At 37.9% G+C, this 24,657-nt stretch overlaps 1 protein-coding gene across 5 annotated transcripts in view; it reads right to left on the reverse strand.

Moving 5' to 3' along the window:
* Positions 1-24,657, reverse strand: part of LOC124169304 (E3 ubiquitin-protein ligase UBR4) — a 163,073-nt gene that overhangs the window by 90,294 nt on the left and 48,122 nt on the right. For all 5 annotated transcript variants that reach the window (XM_046547875.1, XM_046547874.1, XM_046547876.1 and 2 more), the window contains exons 23-36: positions 20,663-20,822; positions 19,884-20,146; positions 18,231-18,549; positions 16,085-16,276; positions 15,103-15,406; positions 13,337-13,555; positions 12,450-12,744; positions 10,471-10,673; positions 6,643-6,802; positions 3,264-3,445; positions 2,859-3,104; positions 2,658-2,771; positions 1,741-1,920; positions 755-992 (exon numbers count right to left, since the gene is read on the reverse strand). In XM_046547875.1, the coding sequence (XP_046403831.1) occupies positions 755-992; positions 1,741-1,920; positions 2,658-2,771; positions 2,859-3,104; positions 3,264-3,445; positions 6,643-6,802; positions 10,471-10,673; positions 12,450-12,744; positions 13,337-13,555; positions 15,103-15,406; positions 16,085-16,276; positions 18,231-18,549; positions 19,884-20,146; positions 20,663-20,822 (3,075 nt within the window). The remainder of the gene's footprint in view (positions 1-754; positions 993-1,740; positions 1,921-2,657; positions 2,772-2,858; positions 3,105-3,263; positions 3,446-6,642; positions 6,803-10,470; positions 10,674-12,449; positions 12,745-13,336; positions 13,556-15,102; positions 15,407-16,084; positions 16,277-18,230; positions 18,550-19,883; positions 20,147-20,662; positions 20,823-24,657) is intronic.

Here is a 24,657-nt window from a genome sequence, read left to right on the forward strand (position 1 = left end):
GTACTTACAAAAAAAAGCTACTGCGGTAGAGAAAACCTACTCACAGACACTTGAAAAAATATATAAATAACTCTTAGGATTCCAGGCAGGTAGGGTTGCAGCTAACATTTCAAAAATTAGCTGCAAAATTTCTTACTCAGCTAGAATCCCTAGTAATTAATGAATATAATTCTCCAAAACTATTCTCAGAAAGGACTAAATCTCATATTACTGAATGCTTTTTTAAGAACAATAACTTTTTTTAAGTACAAAAATAGATTATGATCATAAAACATTTCTTCTTCATGAAATGATATTTGGTCAGTCTCACTGAGAGATGTATGATTTGGCAGAATAGAACTTCACATAATTGTAACTGCTGCCTCAATGAGTTTTCAAGAAAAAATTAAGGCATAAAAGAAGTCTTGAAAACTGATGAAACTGCTCTTTGATAGGCACATGGTTTAAAATTACAATATAACATGAAATACACAATTTTATCCTGAATACACACTGATACAGGGCAAAGCAGTTTCACCAACATGCCTATCCATAAAATGGTTAAAAAATCATTATTTATGCTGATACATGATCAGAGTTAATCACAATTACCCCAGAATCAACATTTAAAAAATTAAATGTAAACCCCAGAATTTTAAACTGAAGCATTTACGAATGACAAATGAACAAACTCCCAGATAATATTTAAAAAATTCCCTCACTCCTCCAGGTTTGCCTGGTTTTTTTAGATCTGTAGCAACCCTGAGAAACTTACTGAACTGCATCACACTGCACACAAGACCAGGATGATTTGGAACCTCACTCCACTGACACAAGGGCTGTGGACTGTTTGAGGAGTTTGATTTAGCTCCAGATGAGGCAGAGTTACTGGATGCTGAAGTTCCATTGTTGTTCGATGCTGCGCTACCTCCAGAATTGTTCTGAGAAGTGGTGCTGCCATTAGCAGCTGACCCAGTATTGGCACTAGCAGTATTGCCATTACTTGTTGTGCTCTTGAAGAGATACATTTCCATGGAAGCAACAAATTAGTTTAAAATTTTACTGACATTGACACAAATTGACAAATATGTTCAAATGTAAGCCCTCCATTTTTACTCCTCAAGTTTTTCATTCTAAGTAAATTCAGACTTAGTAATTGAAATCAAGGAATACTAAGCAACTACGGAATAAACCTAAACTAAGGCCTCTTAGCCAATAATTTAGCGATGATGAAACCATGACACACGTGTCAGATGCAGCACACCAACTCATTTAGGGTGACAATACATTGACATAGATAAAATAGCATAATTCAAATATCTGTCTATTTTAGCATCAATAGTTGGGTATCACACAAGTAATTTTAATATGCACATGATTAATAATGCAACTGTGAAATCAGATGCAAGTAAGTGCATCGGGGTTGTACTGCAAAGATGATGCAGAAATACTATGAACACATTCAGGATACATTGTTCCAATGTTGACGTTAAAACGACATTTTTTTGTGTATGGAATCAAAGCATACAAAATAAATACCAAAAATAAACATTTTTTAACTATCATTGGAAGAGTGACATGGTGTGAATATTTAAGTACGTGATACGGCAATAGAATAAGGTTTTGTCTTCACAGAATTTTAACATGCAAAGCTCAAAAGCTTAACCGAAACAGCAATAAGTCATAACATGAGTTTGATGTGATTCTATAGCCAATTGTGAAATTTATACCATTTAAATTCATTAAGGAATCACTCATTACCTTGACATTGATGAGAACTACATTCGACAAGTGAGAATCAATTGGACATTTCAATGGTGCAAAAAAGCTCTTCCCTTGAGCATAACTGAAGAATAGAAGCTGTAATGCATGTGAATAGTACACAGACACACCTCCACCACAAACTTGTCCATTAACATCTTTCACATCTTTATGGTGAACCTGCAATGAAATTATCATTAGTTAATTTTTAACTTACAAAATATTAACTTGAAGACTGCTTGGATCCAAACATCAACTTTAAGTAGAAAATTTTCAAAATAAAAAAAAATTTCAATAATCATTATGGGTAAAACAAATTAGGAACTTTAATTTTAAGGTACTAAAAAAGAATTTTTTAGCACTCTATTTTTACACACATTTCAGGTGACTTTTCTGATATTCTTACTAATAGGATGCATATTTTTAATAACAAAAACCTACTGGCTGACATAAAAAAATAGACAAGGAAATTAGTGCTGCAGAGTCCACCTTCACCACTGCCTTTTGACTGCATATTAGATTGTTCGAGCTCAAGGCCGGTGAGTATCATAGTTCTACTAATATCATCTCTAATTGTAGTATGATGGTGACAAATCTAATTACATCATTCAACATTGCTAATATAGTTTATTTAAATTAATGGATTGTTCAAAGTATTAGTTTTCATTCATTGGAAATTTTAAGATTATTCCCAAAAGTTTCGTCTAACATAATCATAACTTGGAGTGCTTATATGATAAGCAGATGTTCCATTTAAGGTTATTAGGTATAGTCCTAAACAAATGAAATTTAAAAACCATAAATATGTTTACTCCAGAATAGCTGAGTATCCAAAAACTCCAGTTTAGGTCTTGGGATAAATTGTGTCTCTACTAAAACATTAAACAATGATGAGCATCAGTAATTGCTAATTTTACCTCAATAGTGTTCGTCACATAGAATGAGCCATGACGAGCTGAACTTTCTTCATTCATAGCTTGGCTATATATATGACCACCAGATGACATTAGCAACATGTGAGGTACACCACCCTATAATGAAAATACATTTAAATGAGCAAAAGATTCTTAGAAATTCAGAGCACTATTTTAACAATTAAATGCTTAGCTCCACAGTACCTCAGGGAATACAAATGTGCAATCCCTTATCTTGCCACTGGGAACCAAGAAATAGAACTGCGGGGAGAGAGCATCTTGTGAAAGATCGTAAATCTTGACAAAATCAGCAGTCACTAGAGCCAGTTCTGTCTGTGATCCTGGAAGCCATGCAGCCCTGATGATAAAGTTTCCAGTTTCCAGCCCAGGATGTAAAACCAAATGATCTGCCACACTTCCACTGCCTCCAAAAGTCACAACATGGCAGTCCTACAAGAGCATTTTAAGATTTAACTTAATTACAGTAGCAACAATTATGATAGAAAAAAATAAATCAACTGGATATTGTGTCCCCATAAAACTAAGATTAATTACACATATTCCCAGATAACCAGCTGCTTTGACCACAAAAATGTACTATAAACTTACCTTAAGACCACAGACAGCTAAGAAATCCTCATTGCATGGATTTCCAGTGATTGAAAGAACAGTAAAAGGCACTGGTGCTGAAGCCAAACGAGTCAACGTCAGCTTTCTCTTTGAAGTGTCTGCTTGCTTTAGAAGGGCACTAAGCTGTAGGACAGTAATTTTTCCCTTTTCATGCGTAACAGCTATAACAAATAAGAAAAATCATAAATATGCAATTGTTGAGAATTAGAAGTATATGTGAACAGTTAATTTTAATGTGTTCAGTTAATAGGCACTATTATCACTATTTAGAAAAGGATAGCCTTCATCCATCACCACACTATAAAGTTCAATGAAGACAGGAAATGAATCTGATCTCTGAAGTCAGAGAATGAATTAATATTAACTATAAAATTCTTTATAATCTAATTCTTTAAATGGAAATGGCAACAAATGCAAATAAAAAGACATGATGTTTTTAAATACAATTTGAATATGAAGCCATTCTTATTCATAAATAGCTGACTGCAATAAGCAGAGTCTGAGTTACAATTTGAGAGCTGTTCAGGAATTAGGTACTTATCAGGGATAAGTCTTGACCACTCCAGATTTTGCATTGTATAGAGTATATATCTGATCAACCTAATCAAGAAAAAATCAGCTAGTAAGATTGTTCCCATTTTTAGCTTCAAATAATAGGGTGGTTTCCTATTATTTTTTTATTGCCTAAGTCGAAAGATTATTACTCCTGGAGTACGTATTTCACGCTTTTAGATTTTTAAATGACGATATCTATTTTTCGCGATTAAATGAAAAGAGAAAATTTTCAAGCTTCTGAAAACACGAAGGCTAAGTATGAATGCCGGGAAAACTCTGTGTAACGTCATTCTGGTTCCCACTGCCGCAAGTATGGTGATCTAGGGGCGACGCTTTGAGCACTGATACGACGCAGGATGCTAGCAGGTAGCAGAGTACCCTGCTAGCTGGTAGCGCTTGGCTTAAACTTTTCGTGCCGAGCTCTTTCGCGGGAAGTTGCTTTTGGCTCTACGAAGGGTTTGAGATTTTCTTTTTCGCCCCATACGGAGTTTTTTTTCGGCTTGGGACTGACCAGGTAGTTGCTTCCTCCCCTTAATGACCTTTCCTAGCAGGGTCCCTCGGCAACTGGGCAAATATAAACCTCGACCCTTTCCCCGAAGGCAGCCCATCCCGGCGTACTTTTGCGGTCAGTTTATTGTTGCCAGTGCAATTTTAATTTTTTTAATTTTTACTGTTGCATTAAATGCCAGTTCATCAATGTATTCCTTTTATTTTGCAATGCCTGTAGAACTTTTAAACGAAGTTCTACGGTTATTTTTAGGGTTTTCAGCAAAACGGCACTACATCATAGCCAAATGAGCTTTTCCGAGAAGAGTGAGGTTATCATCTTCCACGCACATATATCAGTATGAGAATACTAACACCAATGAGAGTTCTTACAATATGAGAGTAATTACATGGGTAGATCAGTTCTTATTCCTGCAATGGTATGAAATGCTTCTCACAACATGTGTCTACGTAAAACATTCCCTATTGGTACATTAAATTTACGAATTTTTAGGATATGCATTAATCAGTATTTATAGCGAAATTCGTTTATAATACCTTTGTATTCAAAGGTTGGTAAGAGGTTATTAAAAATAGCCGCTGTAATTTTGGCTCACGACAAAGAACTGAGGGAATTAAATTTTATTACATTACGAGGGCTTTTTTTCATGGAAGGTTAATCGGATATTCTATCGAATTTCACAGCAAATGTACACTTAGAATGTAGCTAACAGAGTAACGTATACTTTTATGTAAATCATTACAATATCGCTCCTATAAACTTGCTAGTAAGTTATAAAAATAACAATTAAACATCTAACGTTAGTCTCCAAAAATTGTTCTAGGTGATGATACTCCGTTAATATGAACGCTAGAATTCCGTTTAAAATTTGGAACCAATCAGCAGAACATACAGAATGTAATTACTCGCATTGATTTTCAAAAAATGCAACATTTACGTTTTTAGCTATTCCACCTTATAAACAAATAAGCGACCATGAGCACCTTCCTTTAGTGGGACACTGAGAGCCGGAATGGGCCGAGATAATCCCCACGCGGACAATAGGAAAGGGTCGAACCTCTCACGCTGAGGGACCCTAATGGCGGTTGGGACCCACTTGGCACGCTTGACCACGAAACTGTGAAAAAATGGCCTTTGGCGTTTTGCTTCGAAAAATTCCAGCCGTGAAAAGCCGGCCTTCCTTCTTTAGCATCAGAAAATTCAGGCCATGAAATCACGCCCTGCGTAGGGAAGAGGTTAAATAAGGATTATAAATACCTTATCAAACGAAGAAAACTTTCCGACCTTAGCCAGTTTTTATAGGTGATTATTAAGACATGTTTCCCTGAGATCTGTGACTCATGCATGCATTGGTAATCTCAGACGATGTAAAACTCATATCTACTCGTATAGAAACTAGGTCCCTGTGACGTCACGTGGAGTGGCATCGTATGGGCGCCAATCTCGCCTTTTTCAAATGAGGATAAAATTGACCACTGCCATTCGTCTAAACCGGTATTTCTAAAACCAAATAATTTGTATATTATGAATACACTAATGGTGGGTAAGGAATCGCAATCAATGCCTTTCGTTTTCTTTGATGAAGGAAACTACCCCATTGTGAATTGCTGGTAAATCAAAGAGATATGCTGTCAATTTGAGTCAATGTGATTCTGACACAAAGAATTTGCACAGCGATAGTCTAAACTTGTATATCTGGATTTTATATAGTAAGTACAATAACACTGGGGAACGACCAATTTGTTGTCTTAGATCTGAGACTTGTTATGGACTAACTTTTGGCATCTGGATAAGAAAATAACCTGTTTTCATCTACCAAGTCAACTTTTTACGCTACACAATACCCTCTTTCTGTATCATACCACCATCTTTTTTTATCACACATCATATAAAATTTACACATTAAGGAATTAAAAGGGAATGAATGGTTTACCAAAGTGTGAATTATCAACAAAATATCAGTGTGTGCAACCCACGCAACAATGAAGATCCCCACGAAGCAAATTTTGGACTATTCCCTTGTCGCTGGCCTCCTCTGGCATCAGTCACCTAGTAACAGTGGCATAAGGTCAATGTCAGCCATTTGGAGAGCAATGATACCTCTTGTGATCAATGCTCAATCAAGCTGAGTGGTCACAATCACACAAGGAATAGTAAACTAACTACAGGTTTGAAATCAGCATTGCCTTTTACCATTTTACCCAAGAGCATAGAGCAGCTCAAAAATTAAAGTCAACAGAAAATGTGTTAAAAATTGTTTCCCCAGTGTAATCAATTCAAAAACAGAGCATTTACCTAAATGCTGTCTCTTTCCTTGTGGAGATGACAAAACACACATTGCCACCCTCCTAATCATATGCGCCGAAAGAAGCTGGCGAATTGTTTGCCCCTGGTCACCAGAGTAGCTCATGCGCACATGCTCAAATGCACCTTCTTGGGATCCCAAGGTAGGAACCTGAAAGAATTATCAAAGATTAAGACATTATTTGCAAAATATGTACTAACTTCAATTATCTAAACTTCAGCAGGAACAAGTGATATTGTTCCTGCAGTGCTTTGAAATTCGTCGTCGCAGACCAGCAGCAAAATAAAGGTTTTTCACCCCGACAGTTGCTTAGTAAGCAAGACCCTCACCACATGTGCCACAGTGTGGACTTGTGACGTCAACATCTTGTTCGGTAAAACCCATCCCAGAGTTCACTCTGAGAAAACGGCTAGGAGGTGTAACTGGCTAACACACCTGACCGGCAATCGGGAGGTCCGGGTTCGAATCCCGGCTAAGTCAAATATTTTTTCATGGCAAACTTCATTCGTTGGTGTATTCAGTATTTGAATTTTGTCAAAGAATAGTTTCAGAATGAAAATATACACCATTCTTGACAAGTATTTTTTTTTTAATGACCAAGATTTATTTTAGGAAAGGTTAGTAATTAGCAATGAAAACACTTCATGGCTTCCACAATTTATTTAAAAAATTACCACCGGTTTCAGCTGTCAAGCCATTATCAAGTACTACCAAACTAAGCCCCTACCAGTAGTAATTTTTTAAACAAAATGTGGAAGTTACGAAGTGTTATTATTGCTAATATGGAGCCCTTCCACCACGTTCAAGCTTCAAGTCTTAATTTAATGGTTAGTAAACTAGAGAAATTATATTTTTCATAAATAATTTGCAAAGAGATATGAAATTGCTAAAAAATTACATGATTGGCACTTTGGAAAAACATAAAAGAGGAACTAAAAGGCATTATTAAGTTTTGCCCATGATAAGCCAGGGATACTTTGACAAATGGAGCTACCGAGGGCAAACCCTGTTCCTCCATTCCTCGCCTGTAGTAAAAAAGACATAAATTGCTGAAAAACATTTATTACGTGGTTGTAACAACAAAATTCTATTGTTTCAATTGTTTAATGGTTCCTGATTGAATATCTAACTACAGTAAAACTTCGATTTTACGCACTTTGATTTTACATCAAGTCTCGTTTTTACGCAGCGACACTCAAGTCCGGCCGGAAAGCATAGGGAATTGCAATGGTGAAACTTCGATTTTACATCTTTTCTTGATTTTACGCAGTTTTTTCGATTTTGCGCAGCATAACCCCAGCCCCAAAGAGGCCGCTAATCTTGATTTTACGCAGTTGTCTTTCGACTTGTTTTGAAAATCCCGACTGGAGCAATATGAAGTTAGGTTATTTATTCGTCTAAATGAGTTACAAAAATGAATACAAGAACGGTTGAAATGACGTCGCGCTGTTGAGCGTGAAACTAAAAACATCGCGAATCTAATTATTGCTTCCCCCTACGACCTCTCAGTAATATTTCAGGCTCCTTTACGAACGCGAATATCGCTCTTAGTTAATATTTGCCGTAGAAGGATATCGAAACCTAAAATATACGGCAATCGCCGTGCATGCGTGATTAAGACAAATGATCCCCGGAGATATTAACATTATCACCTTTCGTTTATTATTCGACTTATTGATCGACGCTATTTATATATATTGTAATTACAGTAGATGGTCGTTAATCTGGAATTATGAACTACGGAATATCTATCCCTAACGGAAGGTTTTCTAGAATTTTGCGAACGCTATGTTTTCCTTCGCCCCAGCGAAATATGACGGCGAAATTAGCCGTTAAAAATCCTCCCGTGCCAACATTTTGGCTTCCAAGGTGATCCAAAAAAGATAGTCGTACTTCTAGTATGGACGTAAGTCGATGGTGATTCAACACGATGGTAAAAGCATATGTTGTCTCATTCCGCGGGCTAACCCCACATCTGCGGGACGAATGGAGGCGAGGGAAAGTTGATTGCGCGGCGCGCTTATTAGAGCTGATTCAACTTGTATCTCATTTTCAGTGGGTTTAAGTGAAACATGGTTGGAACATCAATAGCTATTATCTTAACTCCGCTAGGTGGCAAGCGTTTATTTTTAACGGAACGGGAGTTAATGCCCTCGGAGAATAACTCGCGTCGTCAATCGTCATGCAATCATTGAAGTCAAATCAAGACGTGAGTGATAAGGCAGTCCCTTTAAACTCAGGAATGGCTTAGTGCAATTAAATCGAAATACAAAAAGTGTCCGGTGTTGTTATCAGACATGGGGAAGCAAAATATTACGTTAAGATTAGTCACACGGCTTGTGAGCCGAAGGTCCCGGCGCTGAATTCGCGGAAGAATGCCGACAGAGAAGCTATACCCTATATGCTAAATTTTCATGGGAAAATGGTTTTTTAATACGTGAAAATTATAAATAAGAAAGATTGTTCCGACTATTAATAATTTTTAACGGTAGTTGCGCGGTTATTTAAATAGCTCACTTTAAAAAAGTGATCTAAACACCGGAAATATCTGATTTTCTGAATATCCCGGGTCCTATGTGCTCCGTATTATCTTTGGTATGCTATTTGGAAGGAGGATACTGATAGCTGGGGTCATTAGTGCCATGAAGTAAGGGCTGGGGGGATAGGAACCCTATGTTGGCATTAGCCAGGTTGTAATGATAGGCCTTAAAGGGCTTAACGTCCCATCTGCTGGTGCACTGGAAGTGTCCTCCACATTACTCTCAAGTAGGGATAGGGCCATCTCTGATAACAATTTCTCCATGTTTCCGGTGCAACCGCGTAGGTTTGTTGGTGATGACAATAGTTTCGCTGGCACTGCTGCCAGCGTCTACAGGTCGAAAATGAAGGTGCCATCTCTGATAAGTTTCTGCTACTGTCAGGACTTGAACCCAGGCCCACAGGGTGTAAAGCCTTTGTGATGTATTAGCAAAATTTTGCTCCCTGTTAATGGGGTTAATTTGGATGACTATCCTCAAATATATATCTCATTTCTTCAATCTCCAATCTTTGTTTGTCTGCAGGTGGTTAAACGGATTTCCTGAAAACTGCTTTTAATGAGAATATTTTCGAAAATTAGCTCCTCTGCTCCGCGAGCATTTAGTATCACCATTGCGACATTTCTCCTGGGTAACAGAAGTAATCTTAGTGCCAGAAATGCTAGCAATTCTACCATGTTATTCATCCATGGGAAACATTGTTCAGGAATGCAACGTTGTTTTTCTCAAGGTAACACGTCATCTGTGGTGTTGCTTGTGAGTAAATAAGATTATTAGGGATCATTTTCTTGCCCCCAAATGCGTAATTGAATCCAGGAAACATATATCTGATACGACTGAAAAGGATTTCCTGCCCTTTTACCGTAAAGGCACACATATGAGACTTTTTGATTGTCTGGATCCGGTTCTGGCTCAAATCAGAACTATACAAAAGTGTATGACTAAGGGTTCTAAAAATAATGAGCAAGAGTTATCCTGAAAACTATACTTCTCCTCAATACCAACTCTTGATTTTACACACTTTGATTTTACACAGTGCCCATATTTCGGTCCCTCCAACTGCGTAAAATCAAAGTTTTACTGTATATCAACTCAAAAAATTCATTCAGGGGTCTGGCTAACATTTCACACGGAAAAGCACCCAATTTTTGCAAAATCAAATTTCACTCCATCGCATCGCCACATTTCACAGAAATTCAGTGCCTTTACCAATCGCTATCTTATGCATAAAAAGAACGTTCAGTACGATGCAACAGGACCATTGCTTTGAAATAGACTTACCATCAAAGAATCTGTGGGAACAAACTTCTTCTCAAGCGTGTGCAGGGCATCCAATGCCTCTTGCGCTCTTCGATGACAACCAACAGGAGAGTGTCTCCTTGATGAAGCCTCCATACCAGATCCCAAGCCCAACACCATGAAGAGAAGAGATGGCACCAAGCTGCTTCTTTTTATGTGAGCCAGTAAGCCTTCCCGACAACTTTCTGCAGAGAAAAAGAAAAAATAAAGTTGCATGAAAAAGTGTCTAATTGTACAGGCCTGCTGAAGCCAATGAGACAATAATGAGAGCATCTGCATGACTTACTTAAATGACAAGGTAAACTTCACCAAGAATACCCTGAGGGAAAATTCATTCCGATTACAGTCAGCTCCTGTTTATATATTTGAAGGCAAAGCCCTGATAATTGGTTCTGATAACATCATTTTTTTCTTCATAATATGGAAAAATTAAACAAAAAAGCAGATAAACTAATTATGATTTAATTATCTCCCTCACTTCTCCCATTACTACTACCCTCTCTACCCCTGAACACCTCTTAGAGCAACCAGTTTTTAAATGCAAAGGGTACAAGAGATGAAGAGAAAGTTGACACAGAGTTCAATGCTAAGAAAATGACCATGGATGGATCATTCATCACTTTTGATAAACCCTAAACACTTCCCTGCTATTATGATAGATAAAGCCAACACTTAAAGTTTGTGTTATGAAATTTTTGTATCAGCAATGATTGTTCCTGCAGATTTCAAAAATTTATGCCCAAGTTTCTGCATCAGGTTTTGAAAACATTATGAAAATGCAAAATTTGGAAAAAAAAAGAAAATTTCCTAAACAAAGGCCCATGGCAACAGTGGCAACATAAATGAAAATGTTTTCCAAAGGATGAAAATGATGGCATCATCAACAGATAATCATGATAACAATTGAGAGACCAAAATGCAAAATTTCATTAATTGAAAATTCCTAAACACCCCTTAGAGTTCCTTAGGGTGTTTGCATTCAAAATTATTCAACCATCACCTAAATAGTCCCATCTTCCTTGATATCTTAATTTCATCCCTCTGATACCCAGATAAAATCCCTTGCTATGCTCTTTCGACAAACTATACAGGTCAAGAAATTTATTAAGGTCATGACAAAAGTGAACCTCGATACACATGTTTTACACATGAATTACCATAAGAAAAAATTACCCTGGACCAGGAATCAAACCAGTCATGGTATTCGTGATATAGTCAAGGCAATTCATGAATATTTCACTGTCGTTCCTGCAGCAGGATTACATTCCCATACATATTACAATACTGCCATGCATGGCTACAGGGCAGATTTGAGGCTCTCAACAGGTTGAGGCTTCATTGAAGTCCTTTCTCCCTTGTGTTACCATCCTTGATGGACCACGAGGGCCAAACATCAAGTACCATGAGCCTCGGTACCATTGCCATGAGATATCATCCAACGATTTGATCTTTGGATTTTTCTCTTTTCCTTCAAAAATCGTTGGCACAACTAATTATGGTTTCACTAGTAGTGGGCCCTGGTCGCTTTCATAGCAGTGAGGGTATTCCCTATCCCACCCCTCCATTCCTATCCCTACCCTGGAGGCGATGACGGGCTATCGTGGCAGTGCCATCATCCTTTTTCCTTCCCATTCCACTCCCCTCCCCAGGTGTGCGGGTGTATCAGTTGAATTACTGGGTCCCTGCCCCGGTGCATTGTAGCCTTTAAGGACCCCTCTTGGGTCCCCATCGGTGCCATGAGATATCAGGAATCTGGATAGTGTAGTGGTGCAGAAAGCCAAAGGCCCATGGTTCAATTCCCAGTCCACGGAAATTTTTTCTCATGGTAACTCATGGACATTTTACCACCGTTTACTCGGCAGGATTCGTAATATTACACACATGTTACAGCCAATGATTTTATAAAATTCCAACAATAATTAGAATATAATCATAGCTCTACTATCTTATGAACTACTAACCGAGTTGTCGAGCCAAAGCCTGCCTCTGGCTACTCCTTTCATCCCGTCCCTTCTCTCCCATATGGGCTCCACCACCACTTTCATTCTGCCCACTGGCCCCATTAGGGCCCGCAGACCCTGCTGGAGTGTTCACTGTCGAGGGGAGGGGTGAAGAGGCCCTCCTGACACCACGGCTGCCCATCGATGTCCGGCTGGTAGCTTGCTGCGGCACTTCAGAAGCGCTGGTGTATGATGTGGATGAGCCACTGGAGATGGCATGGTCTGCTGCTGTCTGAGGACTACGTTTCACCAAAGCCTGAACATGACAGAAACATTTGGTAGAGAGTCTATGGCCGTAGTTGCCAAAAAATTGATGAATTTACACTATTGTTCCTGTGACCTTTGCCTTTTACTGAGTTAGGTAATAAACTGTAGATGGAGCAAAGGGAAGGAATAGAGACCAGAATTAAGGCAGATTAAACAATAACAGCTTCGACTCTTTCATACTAACACTCTATACGAGAGCAAAAGACCATAATTATAAATGTGGCATTACCCACAAAATTAGGCTGGTAAAATTCACATGAAAATTCAGGCATTTTTCTGGAGAAAAGAATCGGTACATCTTGAGATACTTGACCCTGAAAATTCCAATGATAAATGAAGAGCAAACTCAGTGCATATCCACAGTAATTTTATTTGGTACAACGCGTTTCAGCGACCTTACTTCGCTATCATCAGGTACAAAAATTGTACCTGATGATAGCGAAGTAAGGTCGCTAAAATGCGTCGTACCAAATAAAATTACTGTGGACATGCACTAAGTTTGCTCTTCATTTATCATTGTATCATATTGTTCCACAACGTCTCGCCGAGCACCATTGAATACATCTGAAAATTCCAATTACCTGGCATGATGCATCATCCTTGGCACCACAGTCACAAAAGAAATTGCCATACTTTGCATAGGTCAAATCGTGCCCACGATGGCAAACTTTAGCACAGACAGTGCAAACTCCAACACCATCAACCATTCGACATGTATGACAATGATACCAATGCTGGTTCATGAATTCCTTGGCAGTAACAGTAAATGTGCACAACTTTCCACACAAGCTGTCTTCATCCTGAAAACAAGAAATGTAAAATTTAGTACACCAAGTCATTAAAGCTAAGCCAGTGTGGAAAAACATTTTGTTCTTGCAAAAAATAATAATTGTACATCCATCAATACAGGAAACTTTCTATCTAAAAGTGAAGATATTGAACTCAAACATTTTTTGAAGCTCAGTTAAACAGTGGAGGTATTATGATGGTATCATAATATGGTCTATAGCAATTATTACACTCATAGCTTGTATTTACAGCTTATGAGTCTCATTATTTGTATTTCTAATGGAGGAGTCAATGAGCCACATGAGGGGAAAATCTATGTTTGAACATTTGTAAAACCCACTTTTAATTTGCCACCGATTTTTAACTGTAAAATAAAAGTGCAAAAACCATGAAAAAATAGATTGTCTAATCCTGAGATTTAGTCTTACAGAATGGTAATTCACCTACAGTGAAACCTCGATATAACGACACCCCACGGTGCACTAATAAACACTCGCTATAGCGAATTGTCGCTTTACCGGAGGTGGAGCAAATAATAGCCAATATACCTGTTGCAAACAGATATACAGGAACAGGAGTGGTGCGGCGACAGATAAACATCTATCCGATAAACGTAAGCATAAATCCAGACGAAAGGCGATGTTTTTTTGCATCACTAAATTTCCTTACTCAAATAACGACTAACTATTCAAACAATTTATAAGCGCCGCACTGAATAAAAATCATGCAGAGCATTGTTTCGTCAATCATTATATTTATCGAACGACAGTTTACCACATAAATTTGTGACTGAGCACTCCATTAACTTCATTTCTAACAGATCGCTAGCAATTACAGAGGTTAAGGAGTCTTGATGAAAGTCTTCCGGCGGTGAAACCCTCGCTATGGCGAGAGCCAACACCGAAAGGGTCTCGTAAAAACGAATTTTTTAACACGCTTATTATAGGGTCAATTGACGGTGCATCGGCTATCTCTCGTAATAGCGGGGGTGTCGCTATAGCCCGTACTCGCTTTAACGAGGTTCCACTGTATTTTTGTACACTTTATAAAGTTTAAAAATGACATAAAATAGCACCAAACCAATTAAATAATATAAAATATATTGAGCAAGGACTAAGCTTCAAAATGGGTCAAAACCATTGGTCAAAGATTATGACAAGATGAGATATCAAAGAATGATTAATTAATAGGCCACATTTTTGGCAAAATATACACAAAATTAAATTATGCATGATTTGCACAATTTTTTCCCAACAACACAATGGGAAATTTGGTTAGGGTGAATACAAGTAGATAAATTTTGATCAAAATATGAAACCCATACAATTCGTTGTCTCGGTCGTGACTTCCTGGAATCAACTTAACATGATGAAATGTAAAAAAAACTTTCTAATTCCACATATATTTAGTACCGAACGACCTAGGTTTCGACATGATATGTCATCTTCGTCATGATTTATGAAGAATCATAAAGTTTTATGCATTTCACTATGAAACCCCAAGGTCAAATCACTCATTGAATTGAGATGAGGAGACAATAATTTTTTTTAATGCTTACAGAATCTTCACCACCACTTTCTTCGTCCTCTGCTCCCATTTCTTCCACCCAATCTAGATCGAGGAAGTCAGTGCTGCCGGCAGATGCTGCTGCACCCCCTCCACCTGGTGTTATCTCCGCTCCTTCCCATGGTGGGGAAGAGAGTGCCTCAACAGACATTGTCCTTGGTGGGCACAGATCTTCAACCACATCCCCAACATAAGAGAGGAGCTGGCAAGCCGAATCCATCATGGCTCGATGGCACACGTTGGCACCATTTGCCTCAACCTTTCTAGCAAGGTCCTCATTGATCAAGTACTCTTTGCTGCAAGATTAATAACAATTATCAGGGAGTGCAAAAAATGTCCAGAGAAAAAATTCATTCAACTGGGATCCCAGTCAAGATGGATGATTTTTTCTTTGTGGAATTTCCATAAAATTTGGGCATTGAGGGTGACTCCGTAAAGTATTCACCCTGGCTAGTCCAGGTACACATAAATTAATTAACATAGAGTCTAGTAGCTGGGCTTTTGAAGGTTCCCCAAGATTTTCAAGTTTTCTACATACTTTAATTCTTCCTATGGAAAAACAGTAGACCCTTACTATATAATTCTGTTCCTCATGACTAATCTTTAAGTGAATTCCATCATATACTGAATCAGAATTCGTAGGGCTGTACAGTCTTGACTTATCAAACTTTGAGCAAGATTAAGTGTTGCTCGATTTTGAGATTAATGTGCTCGAAAAACTGAGTCTCAGGCTAGTCTTGCGATGATTTGAGATAAGATGAGATAATTGTTATTCTCCTGAACAATGAAGGATTTTTATAAATGCAAGGTGGGACTCAGTAGTCACACATCTCCAGTGTGTATCTCCTTTTCTTTTATTTTGCTAACAGTTGGGGACCTAGATCCTTAACAAGCCTACTGAAGTCACATGCATATTGAGGCAAGCTTACTGGGTAGTATGGAAATGAATGGTCAAAGACAAAATTCGAACATACCACTGATTCAGCCATTTAGTAGATGCCTTGAACAGTTTCAGATGCCCGACGCCTGAGCTATGTCCAGCCAACGTTATCATGGCACTCATCAGTTGAGTGAATCCAACACCCTCAAGTCGTGGTGAGAGCATTGTGTATCCAAGCGGGATCATTTTCACCAGCAGTTTTTCAGTAACACTCTCACTCACTTTACTGAAAATACAAATAATTTCATTTTAATTTACAGTTCGGCCAAAAAAAATGTCAGGCCTCATTGATTTAAGAACTAAACTTATTTAAAATAGGAAGCTGATCAATAAAACAGCAGCCAACAACATTATTGATAGTGTGCCCTTATGTAGCATTTCCTGAACACTCAAGGCCTGGTTACACAGTACATTAACATGCACGAGTTAATATCTGTTTGCATGAATGACTTTTGTTGACCATAAAGGAACATGTACAAATGCATGAACCAAACTAGAATGGGTTCTATTTTCTGTTCATGCATTCACACAAGTTGGGTGGTGGTTACGTAGTGCATTTTCGTGTTCATTCTCGCATTCACACATTTAGACATTAACTTAAACGTGTTAATGTAAAGTTTAACCAGGCCTGAATACACAGTTTTGGTAATAGCTTTATGAGATACTGGTTTTTGTGAACTTGCAGGAATGACAACATGAGAAGCAAAAAGTGTCATGATTTGCACATATATTAACAAGTTTCAATGTATGAAATTTTCCACTCTTTCAAACTCATTCCTACATTGAAATCTCCTGATGCCATTCTATAACTAATTCCTTAAAAGGCTGATTGCAGAGCATGTATATTGTCATGATATTCAACTTCTATCGGGAGCAGAGCGCCCTAACTTAAGAGCTAAGTCACTTGCATTACGACTGGTGTAATGTAAACCACAAGTGGAAAAAATTAATGAAAATCAACACTGCACAGCACTTTCCCCTTATAAAATGCCATTAACACATACAGTGCGGAGCATGTCAATTGACGTGGTCCCGTCCAAACTAAGATACAGAGAACGTCAATTGATATGCTCTGCTGGTGCAACAGGCCTTGGCAAGGCCAGGCGGGACAGGGGGTGGGAAGGCCTTTCTCTGCCTCCATATGTGGCTAATATCCACTTCTGAGTCTTCTGGTTGTGTGCATCAGGGTTCCCACTCTAACTAAATTATAAAATTCACGGTTTTTTCTAGGTTTAAACTGTGTAAATGTCATCGTCTGTTGATAAGCCATTTTAGGCAGAAATTTTGATGACGCAACAATCACCGGCCGCATGCTAACTAAAAATTAATCAAACGCGACAGACGCCATGAATGCAAATGCAGCAATTGAAGTGCTCCCTCTCTCATGATGTCACCTACCAATATCAATATTCAGGTCCGGTTATAGGTTGTGAGTGGGAAAATAGAGGGAGAAGGGTGCTAGGGAAGTGAAGAAGTGTCTGATTTTTCACAAGAGTTAATAAACACTTTGTTTACCAGTCTTCCAATCACAGGCTCCAGATCAATGTGTCGCCATGGCACACAGACCAATAATTGTGCTTCGAATACACATGTGGAGATTCATTCGTGGACAGTGTCTGCGCGTGACTGACCTTGAAACATGATCGACGCATGGATTTTTCTTTTAATCTGTCAATCAAAGTTCTAAAATCAAGTTTGAGAGACTTTTAAGGTTTTATGATGAAATTCACGGCTTTTTCCAGGTTTTTTCACGGCAGACGAAATTCACGGCTTATTCACGGTTGAGTGGCAACCCTGTGCATGGCCTTCAACAAGCTTCCTTCTTTTGATTCTTCTTGTGCGCCATTTGAAAATAGCAGTATTCGAACGGAAGTTATGGCACAAAATCCTTTCTCTATTTTTTTTCTTATTTTATCAGCCGATTTTGATGACTTTAATGAAAATTGGGCCCACATTGAATCTGTTAAAAGCCTTCATGAGAAAAATTCTACATTTTTAGGCCAAGCAAACAAAATATGCAAAGGAAAGATAAAAGTTTAAAATATCTGAGTGGATCTTGGGATTGCAGAACAAGTTATTAATGAATGTCATTTTTAAATTGGCTTGCTTGATCAGAGTCATTCTACTAGCAAATTTCAATTCCAAGACAGATTCATCTGTTACACAGCCTTCCTATTTACCTGCTATCTTTGACAAAGTATGCAACAAGACTTTGTAGTAGCTGGTGGCATTCGTTGACCATCTCAGCCGTAGTTGGGTCATCATCGGTGGCCACATCCACAGATTCCATGGGTGCTACAGTGGCCGTTGCAGTGGATGAAGTCTTGGAAGATACATCAGGAAACATAATATCTTGAGAGGAGTCCTCTCCCGAGGGACCTGCAGTTCCAAGCAGCATAAACCACAGCCAGTCCTTCAATTTCTTTGAGTCCGCATTGGCAACATCAGCCAACGATTGGCATAATTTCTCCAAACTGGAATCTCCTTGCTTTTTGTCCACTTGATAAAAGAGAAAAGCAAATTATTATTATTATAATGAAATTAAAATAATAAAATAGACCAATTAATTAATTACTTTCCATTAGATAAACCTTTTAGTTTGGCAACCAAGCAGTTTTCACCCTTTTTCTTCATTTGTATAACCACATAGAGTGAAGGTTATTCATTTTGTGATTTTGTAAGTTAGGTCATGTTGACTACCTAACAGTGGCATCATGGTGGAGAAGGAATAATTTTATTAAACCTGATTTTTTGTAATGACAATCTGAATGAAATGGTTTCAACAAAATTGGGTATATCTTAAATAGTATTTGTTGGGACTTATGTATTTCCAATACATTTGCAATTTTTAAAGTTTAACATGGGTTTCTTTGTTATTCTATTATCTCATTCAATGAAATCAGACTAAAGATGCTTGCAGCAAAATATAAAATTTGCATGATGTCTAGAATAAATTAAAAATGATATTGGAGTCAGCACACGAAATATTTGGTATCCATCTATCCCCACTTCAAACAATAACTTTGCATTGAGCTTTATACAGTGCAACCTCGATATAACGACACCCCACGGTGCACTAATAAACACTCGCTATAGCGAATTGTCGCTTTACTGGAGGTGGAGCAAATAATAGCCAATATACCTGTTGCGAACAGATAAACAGGAACAGGAGTGGTGCGGCGACAGATAAACATCTATCCGATAAACGTAAGCATAAATCCAGACGAAAGGCGATGTTTTTTTGCATCACTAAATTTCCTTACTCAAATAACGACTAACTATTCAAACAATTTATAAGCACCGCACTGAATAAAAATCATGCAAAGCATTGTTTCGTCAATCATTATATTTATCGAACGACAGTTTACCACATAAATTTGAGACTGAGCACTCCATTAACTTCATTTCTTACAGATCACTAGCAATTACAGAGGTTAAGGAGTCTTGATGAAAGTCTTCCGGCGGTGAAACCCTCGCTATGGCGAGAGCCAACACCGAAAGGGTCTCGTAAAAACGAATTTTTTAACACGCTCATTATAGGGTCAATTGACGGTGCATCGGCTATATCTCGTAATAGCGGGGGTGTCGCTATAGCCCGTACTCGCTTTAACGAGGTTCCACTGTACTTAGTGCCACAAATATATTTAACTCTCCTCAATGTTTCTCAATTGTTCCATGGGACAATGTCACCCTCAAAGATTATCTATAGAAGAGCTAAATAATTTTGAACTACTTTTAAGAAGTGGACCTCAGTTCCAAACACTATCAAATCCATTTAAGATTAAAAACAAATAATACTACATCAAAGCTTAAGCTATTTCAAATGAATTTACCTTGTTGAAACATTTTGTTAAAGAATTTGATGACTCTGGCACAATACGCTCGTGAAACTCCAGCATTGGTGACAGAAAGCAGAATCTTGACTAAGTCCCTATCCTTCACATCACATCTAGTATTCTCAAAGATATCGTCATCATCATCGTCATCTGATTTGGTCGGGAAAAAGAACATATCCATCGCAAGACGACCTGGTGCTTTCTCCAACAAGTTCTCCATAAATCTGAGACATTCCTGCAGGATGCGCTCACTTAACTGACTGTAAAGGAGATAAAAATATCATCAAATGTTAAGCAATGCCCAAAATATATTACCCACCTATGAAAGGAGACAAGATTTCTCCATGTATAAGGTCAACAAGAAAAAAATAATTCAGCAAACTATTTGCTAATACAGAAACAAATTAAACTAATAAATGGCAAGCCAAAATGTAGCTGAATTCTTCTTGAATTTCCGAAAACAGAGGATAAAATGAGCATTTCATTATTACAGCAAATTTCTTCAACAAAACAAAAATACTTTTACTTCACAAAGCAAATGAGCTGAGCATAAGCTTGTCACGTACACTTTAAGTTTCAAATGAAATTGTTCTTCCAGAGATAACTGAAAGAAAATCAGTAAATTGAGATCCAGCAAATAATGCGACAAAGTTTAAAATAGCATGAACCATCTAACACCTCAGGTCCTTCACCTCAGAGAGTTGGCAATTCAAAAATAGACATGCGTAACATTATATTTATTTATGCTATCTACAGCATAACTTCTTCCATCTTACCTATCTTTGAGAGAAGAGGAGTGCCACTTAAGGAATATTTCATAAACGCGCTCCAGCACCATAAGGTAAGTACGCCATTGCTGTTCATCACTCAGTGCACTTCCAGTGAAAGTGGTCTTACTGGCAGCTGCATCAGACTGCTCATTAGATGTTGCATTGCCTGAAGTAACATTCCATTATAATCAGCATTTGATGCACCATCACTTACCACTTGAACACTGATCAAAGTGTAAAACAATCATTTAGTATTTCAACACAATGTACAATGATGGTGATGATGGTTGATAAAAATCAATTCAGACATGTCTTAGTAATATCATCAGCAAAAAATTATTTTACTATATTTCAGCCTATTACCGTATTTGTCTGAATATAGTGCCCCCTTTTTTTTCAAAAATGCCCTTGGTAAAAGTAAAGGGGGGACTATGTTCAAACCCATTTTTTTAATTTTTTCCTGAAACTCAAGCCTCAAAATTAGGGGGGGGGGGAATTCATTCAGAGGGGGACTATATTCGGAGAAATACAGTACTTGGGAGACATTATAATGTATTTCTCCAAGTACAGTATAATGTCTCCCAAGTATATAGTCCCCCTCTGAATGTATGTTTTGATGTCCTCCCTGACAATGTTCTATGTCACATGTATGGCCTACAGAGCAATAAAGATATTATTATATTATTATTATTATATACTGTATATTTACTTTCAAATTTTGAGGCTTCAGTTTCAGGAAAATTGGAAAAAATGCATTTTGAATGTAGTCTCCCCTATACTTTTACCATGAGCATTTTTGGAAAAAAATGGGGAACTATATTCAGATAAATACCGTACTTAACTGTAGCCCGTAAAATGTAACTACAGCAAACAAAATCAATAGGAACATAACTCATGATGAAATTCCTACTCTCAAGTGGCTACTGATATTTCTACTCCACATATTACTTACTATTAGATACTTCCACAATTTCAATCCCCTCCCTCACATAACTCCTTATGATGTACAGTGGAACCTCGATCTATCGTTTTTCAAAGGGATGGAAAAAAAAAGATGTAGGAGTGTTTTTGTGCTGCATTTAGGTTGGTTTCGGAGAGGAGGAAATCGTCAGAGGGGGGCTAAGGGCTGATGGGAGAAGGCAAAGGGACTCATTAATATCCTGTGGCACTGAGCTTCTCTGAGCTGAGGTAGTTCCATATCTTGGGGAAGACTCAAACTATATGCCTGTCGTTATTAGTCTTAAATGACACACTGTAAATACTTAGTCTCATTTTTGTAAAATAATGGATGTGGGAAAATTATACATAGGGACCGTGATCTTCAAATGATCAATGGGAAAAAATACTTCAGGGAACAATACATATGGAAAAAAATTACATTGTCTGTAAGGAACTTTATTTGGGTCCAGGAATGGGAATGCTGGAAAGTGATCAACGCGGGAAGAATAGATCAAGGTTCCACTGTGGTAACTCTTTTCTTTGCTTTTGTGGAGACTCATATCTCACAGGCAGGATCATTCATTATTGTCATTTGAGGCATTTATGATTGGTTGAAATGGCTAAGAATGGAAATTGGCAAACACAGGGAAATTTGAACAGGCATGAAGGTATGCTGCCTTCCATATCGATTTCATATATGCCATTGGTCAATGGCTACTGAAGCCTGAGATCCAATACAGGCATCCCCCGAGTTACGTATGTCTCGACTTACGTAAATCCGTACTTACGTAAGCGATAACCGTATTTCAAATGATTACGTTAATTTTCGAATGCGAGCGCGAAGAAGTAGATATTCGCTCGTACAACCTATGGTAGAAAAAATATCGAATAGTTATCGAGTTTTTTACGTGCTAAAAATAACAAAGTGACCCATTTTTGTCATTCCTCAAAGGAATTTTCATTAATTTCTGTAGAAAAATCGCTTATAAATCCCAAGTCAGCAATCAATGGGAAAATTTGCAGTTCTAGCGATGGATGTGGTTGCGCTCATTCGTGTACGATACAACTTGCTATACAGCATGCACACCCGAACTCCAACTTTCAACTATTTAAAAATTGTATCCTTAAGTTTGGACATTTCCATCTGTGGAATTAAAAGAAAATGAAGTTCAAGCAGAAATCTTTATTGCGGAAAAGAATTGTTTAGTACCCACGTAACGGCATTGAAATTTTGAGTGTTGGCAATGAACGCCGCGAAAAAGTTAAGAAAAAGTTGACACACGATATTAATTGCGTAATTGTTTACATGTTTCTGGCGGAAAATTTTATTAAGCTGCAATTTCTCGTTCTTTCATATTGTGTGCAACTGTAAATGAATATTGCGTCATTGAAAGCTTTTCCCCACTAACTTTGTTGCACGTTAATGACGGAGTTGGCTGGATAAAAGCTCACTTTTAATTAGCTTCGTGCTTTGGAAATACTCTTCGATGTCTCCAGTGAAGTAAATATTCAAATGATGATATTTTCACGTTATTTTATTGAGATATGAGAGAATGAAAGTATATTTCCGTGCGTGAAAGATTGAGTGTATGTGCGTGTGAATGTATCTAAGAATATACAGTGGAACCTCGTTAAAGCGAGTACGGGCTATAGCGAGACCCCCGCTATTACGAGAGATAGCCGATGCACCGTCAATTGATCCTATAATAAGCATGTTTAAAATTTTGTTCTTACGAGGCCCTTATGGTGTTGGCTCTCGCCTTAGCGAGGGTTTCACCGCCGGAAAAACTTACACCAAGACTCCTTAATCTCTGTAATCGCTAGCGATCTCTTAGAAATGAAGTTAATGGAGTGCTTAGTCTCAAATTTATGTGGTAAACTGTCGTTCAATAAAGAAGTAGTTAATTTTGGTGAAAATATTGTGGCATTAGCATTCGCGAATGCTTGATCTTCTTTTGTTCCTCGGGCGGCAGAAAGCAGTCTTCAGCATACCCGTACGTCCATGAGTTGCATGAATAGAAAGCATTTGATGGAACACACCGTGGCCAAAAAAACACCAAACACGTCCAAGCGAGAAAATAAAAATAAAGGAGTAATATGAGGTATATTGGCTATTATTTGCACCACCTCCGGTAAAGCGACAATTCGCTATAGCGAGTGTTTATTGGTGCACCGTGGGGCGTCGTTTTATCGAGGTTCCACTGTAGTGATTAACTGGTATTTTTTTGTGTTATTTGCTCGTAATCCTAGACACTCCTCCTTCGTGTATTAACTGTGACAGTGAAACCACCAGATTCATCGATCAACGTAATATATAAAAGGCAGAAGATATAATGATTATAGGTAGATAGACGATGCATTCTTTGGGCCCTTAGATCGCAGTATAACATAATGAATCAATTTAAGTATTCAGTTTAGTAATGTAGTGTTGAGATACCGTACTTTCCGGAATCCACGCGATCGGTCAACTCTGGGAATAATATTACGCATTTTGATTGGCAATGCTCCAAATGCAACTCTCAGACTATATTATTGTTGTTCGATTTTGCATCTAATAACATAAGAATACACGGTAGAGTTCATGAATATCACAGTGAATTGAATGAAACTTCACCGAGAATTTACCGTGCATTTCTCCGCTGAGAATTTCACCGAGCCGATCGCAATCTCTGAAGCACTAATGCAAAGGTTCGACTTACGTAAATTTCGACTTACGCAGAGTCTGCCGGAACGCATCTCTTACGTAACTCGGGGGATGCCTGTAGTTATGAAGAACAAAAGATGGATTAAATTATTGCTACACATCCTTAAATGAGAAAAGTCTGAGAGATTCACGATAAAATAATGAGCATACACTATATCATAGCTAAGACCAGTTGTCCGTTTAGGTGGACCACTGGCCTAGGTTCGTGTTCCTCTCCCAATCTGAAAGCATACTACCCTCTTCACTAGTCACATTTCTCTGCAATATTCTATGACATGAATCAAAACTGACTTGCATCTGAACTCATTCATAATTGTGAAATTTCATAAGAAAATCATTCATTACCACAAAATTTAGT

The sequence above is a fragment of the Ischnura elegans genome, chromosome 12, assembly GCF_921293095.1.
Source record: "Ischnura elegans chromosome 12, ioIscEleg1.1, whole genome shotgun sequence".
Taxonomy (NCBI): domain Eukaryota; kingdom Metazoa; phylum Arthropoda; class Insecta; order Odonata; family Coenagrionidae; genus Ischnura; species Ischnura elegans.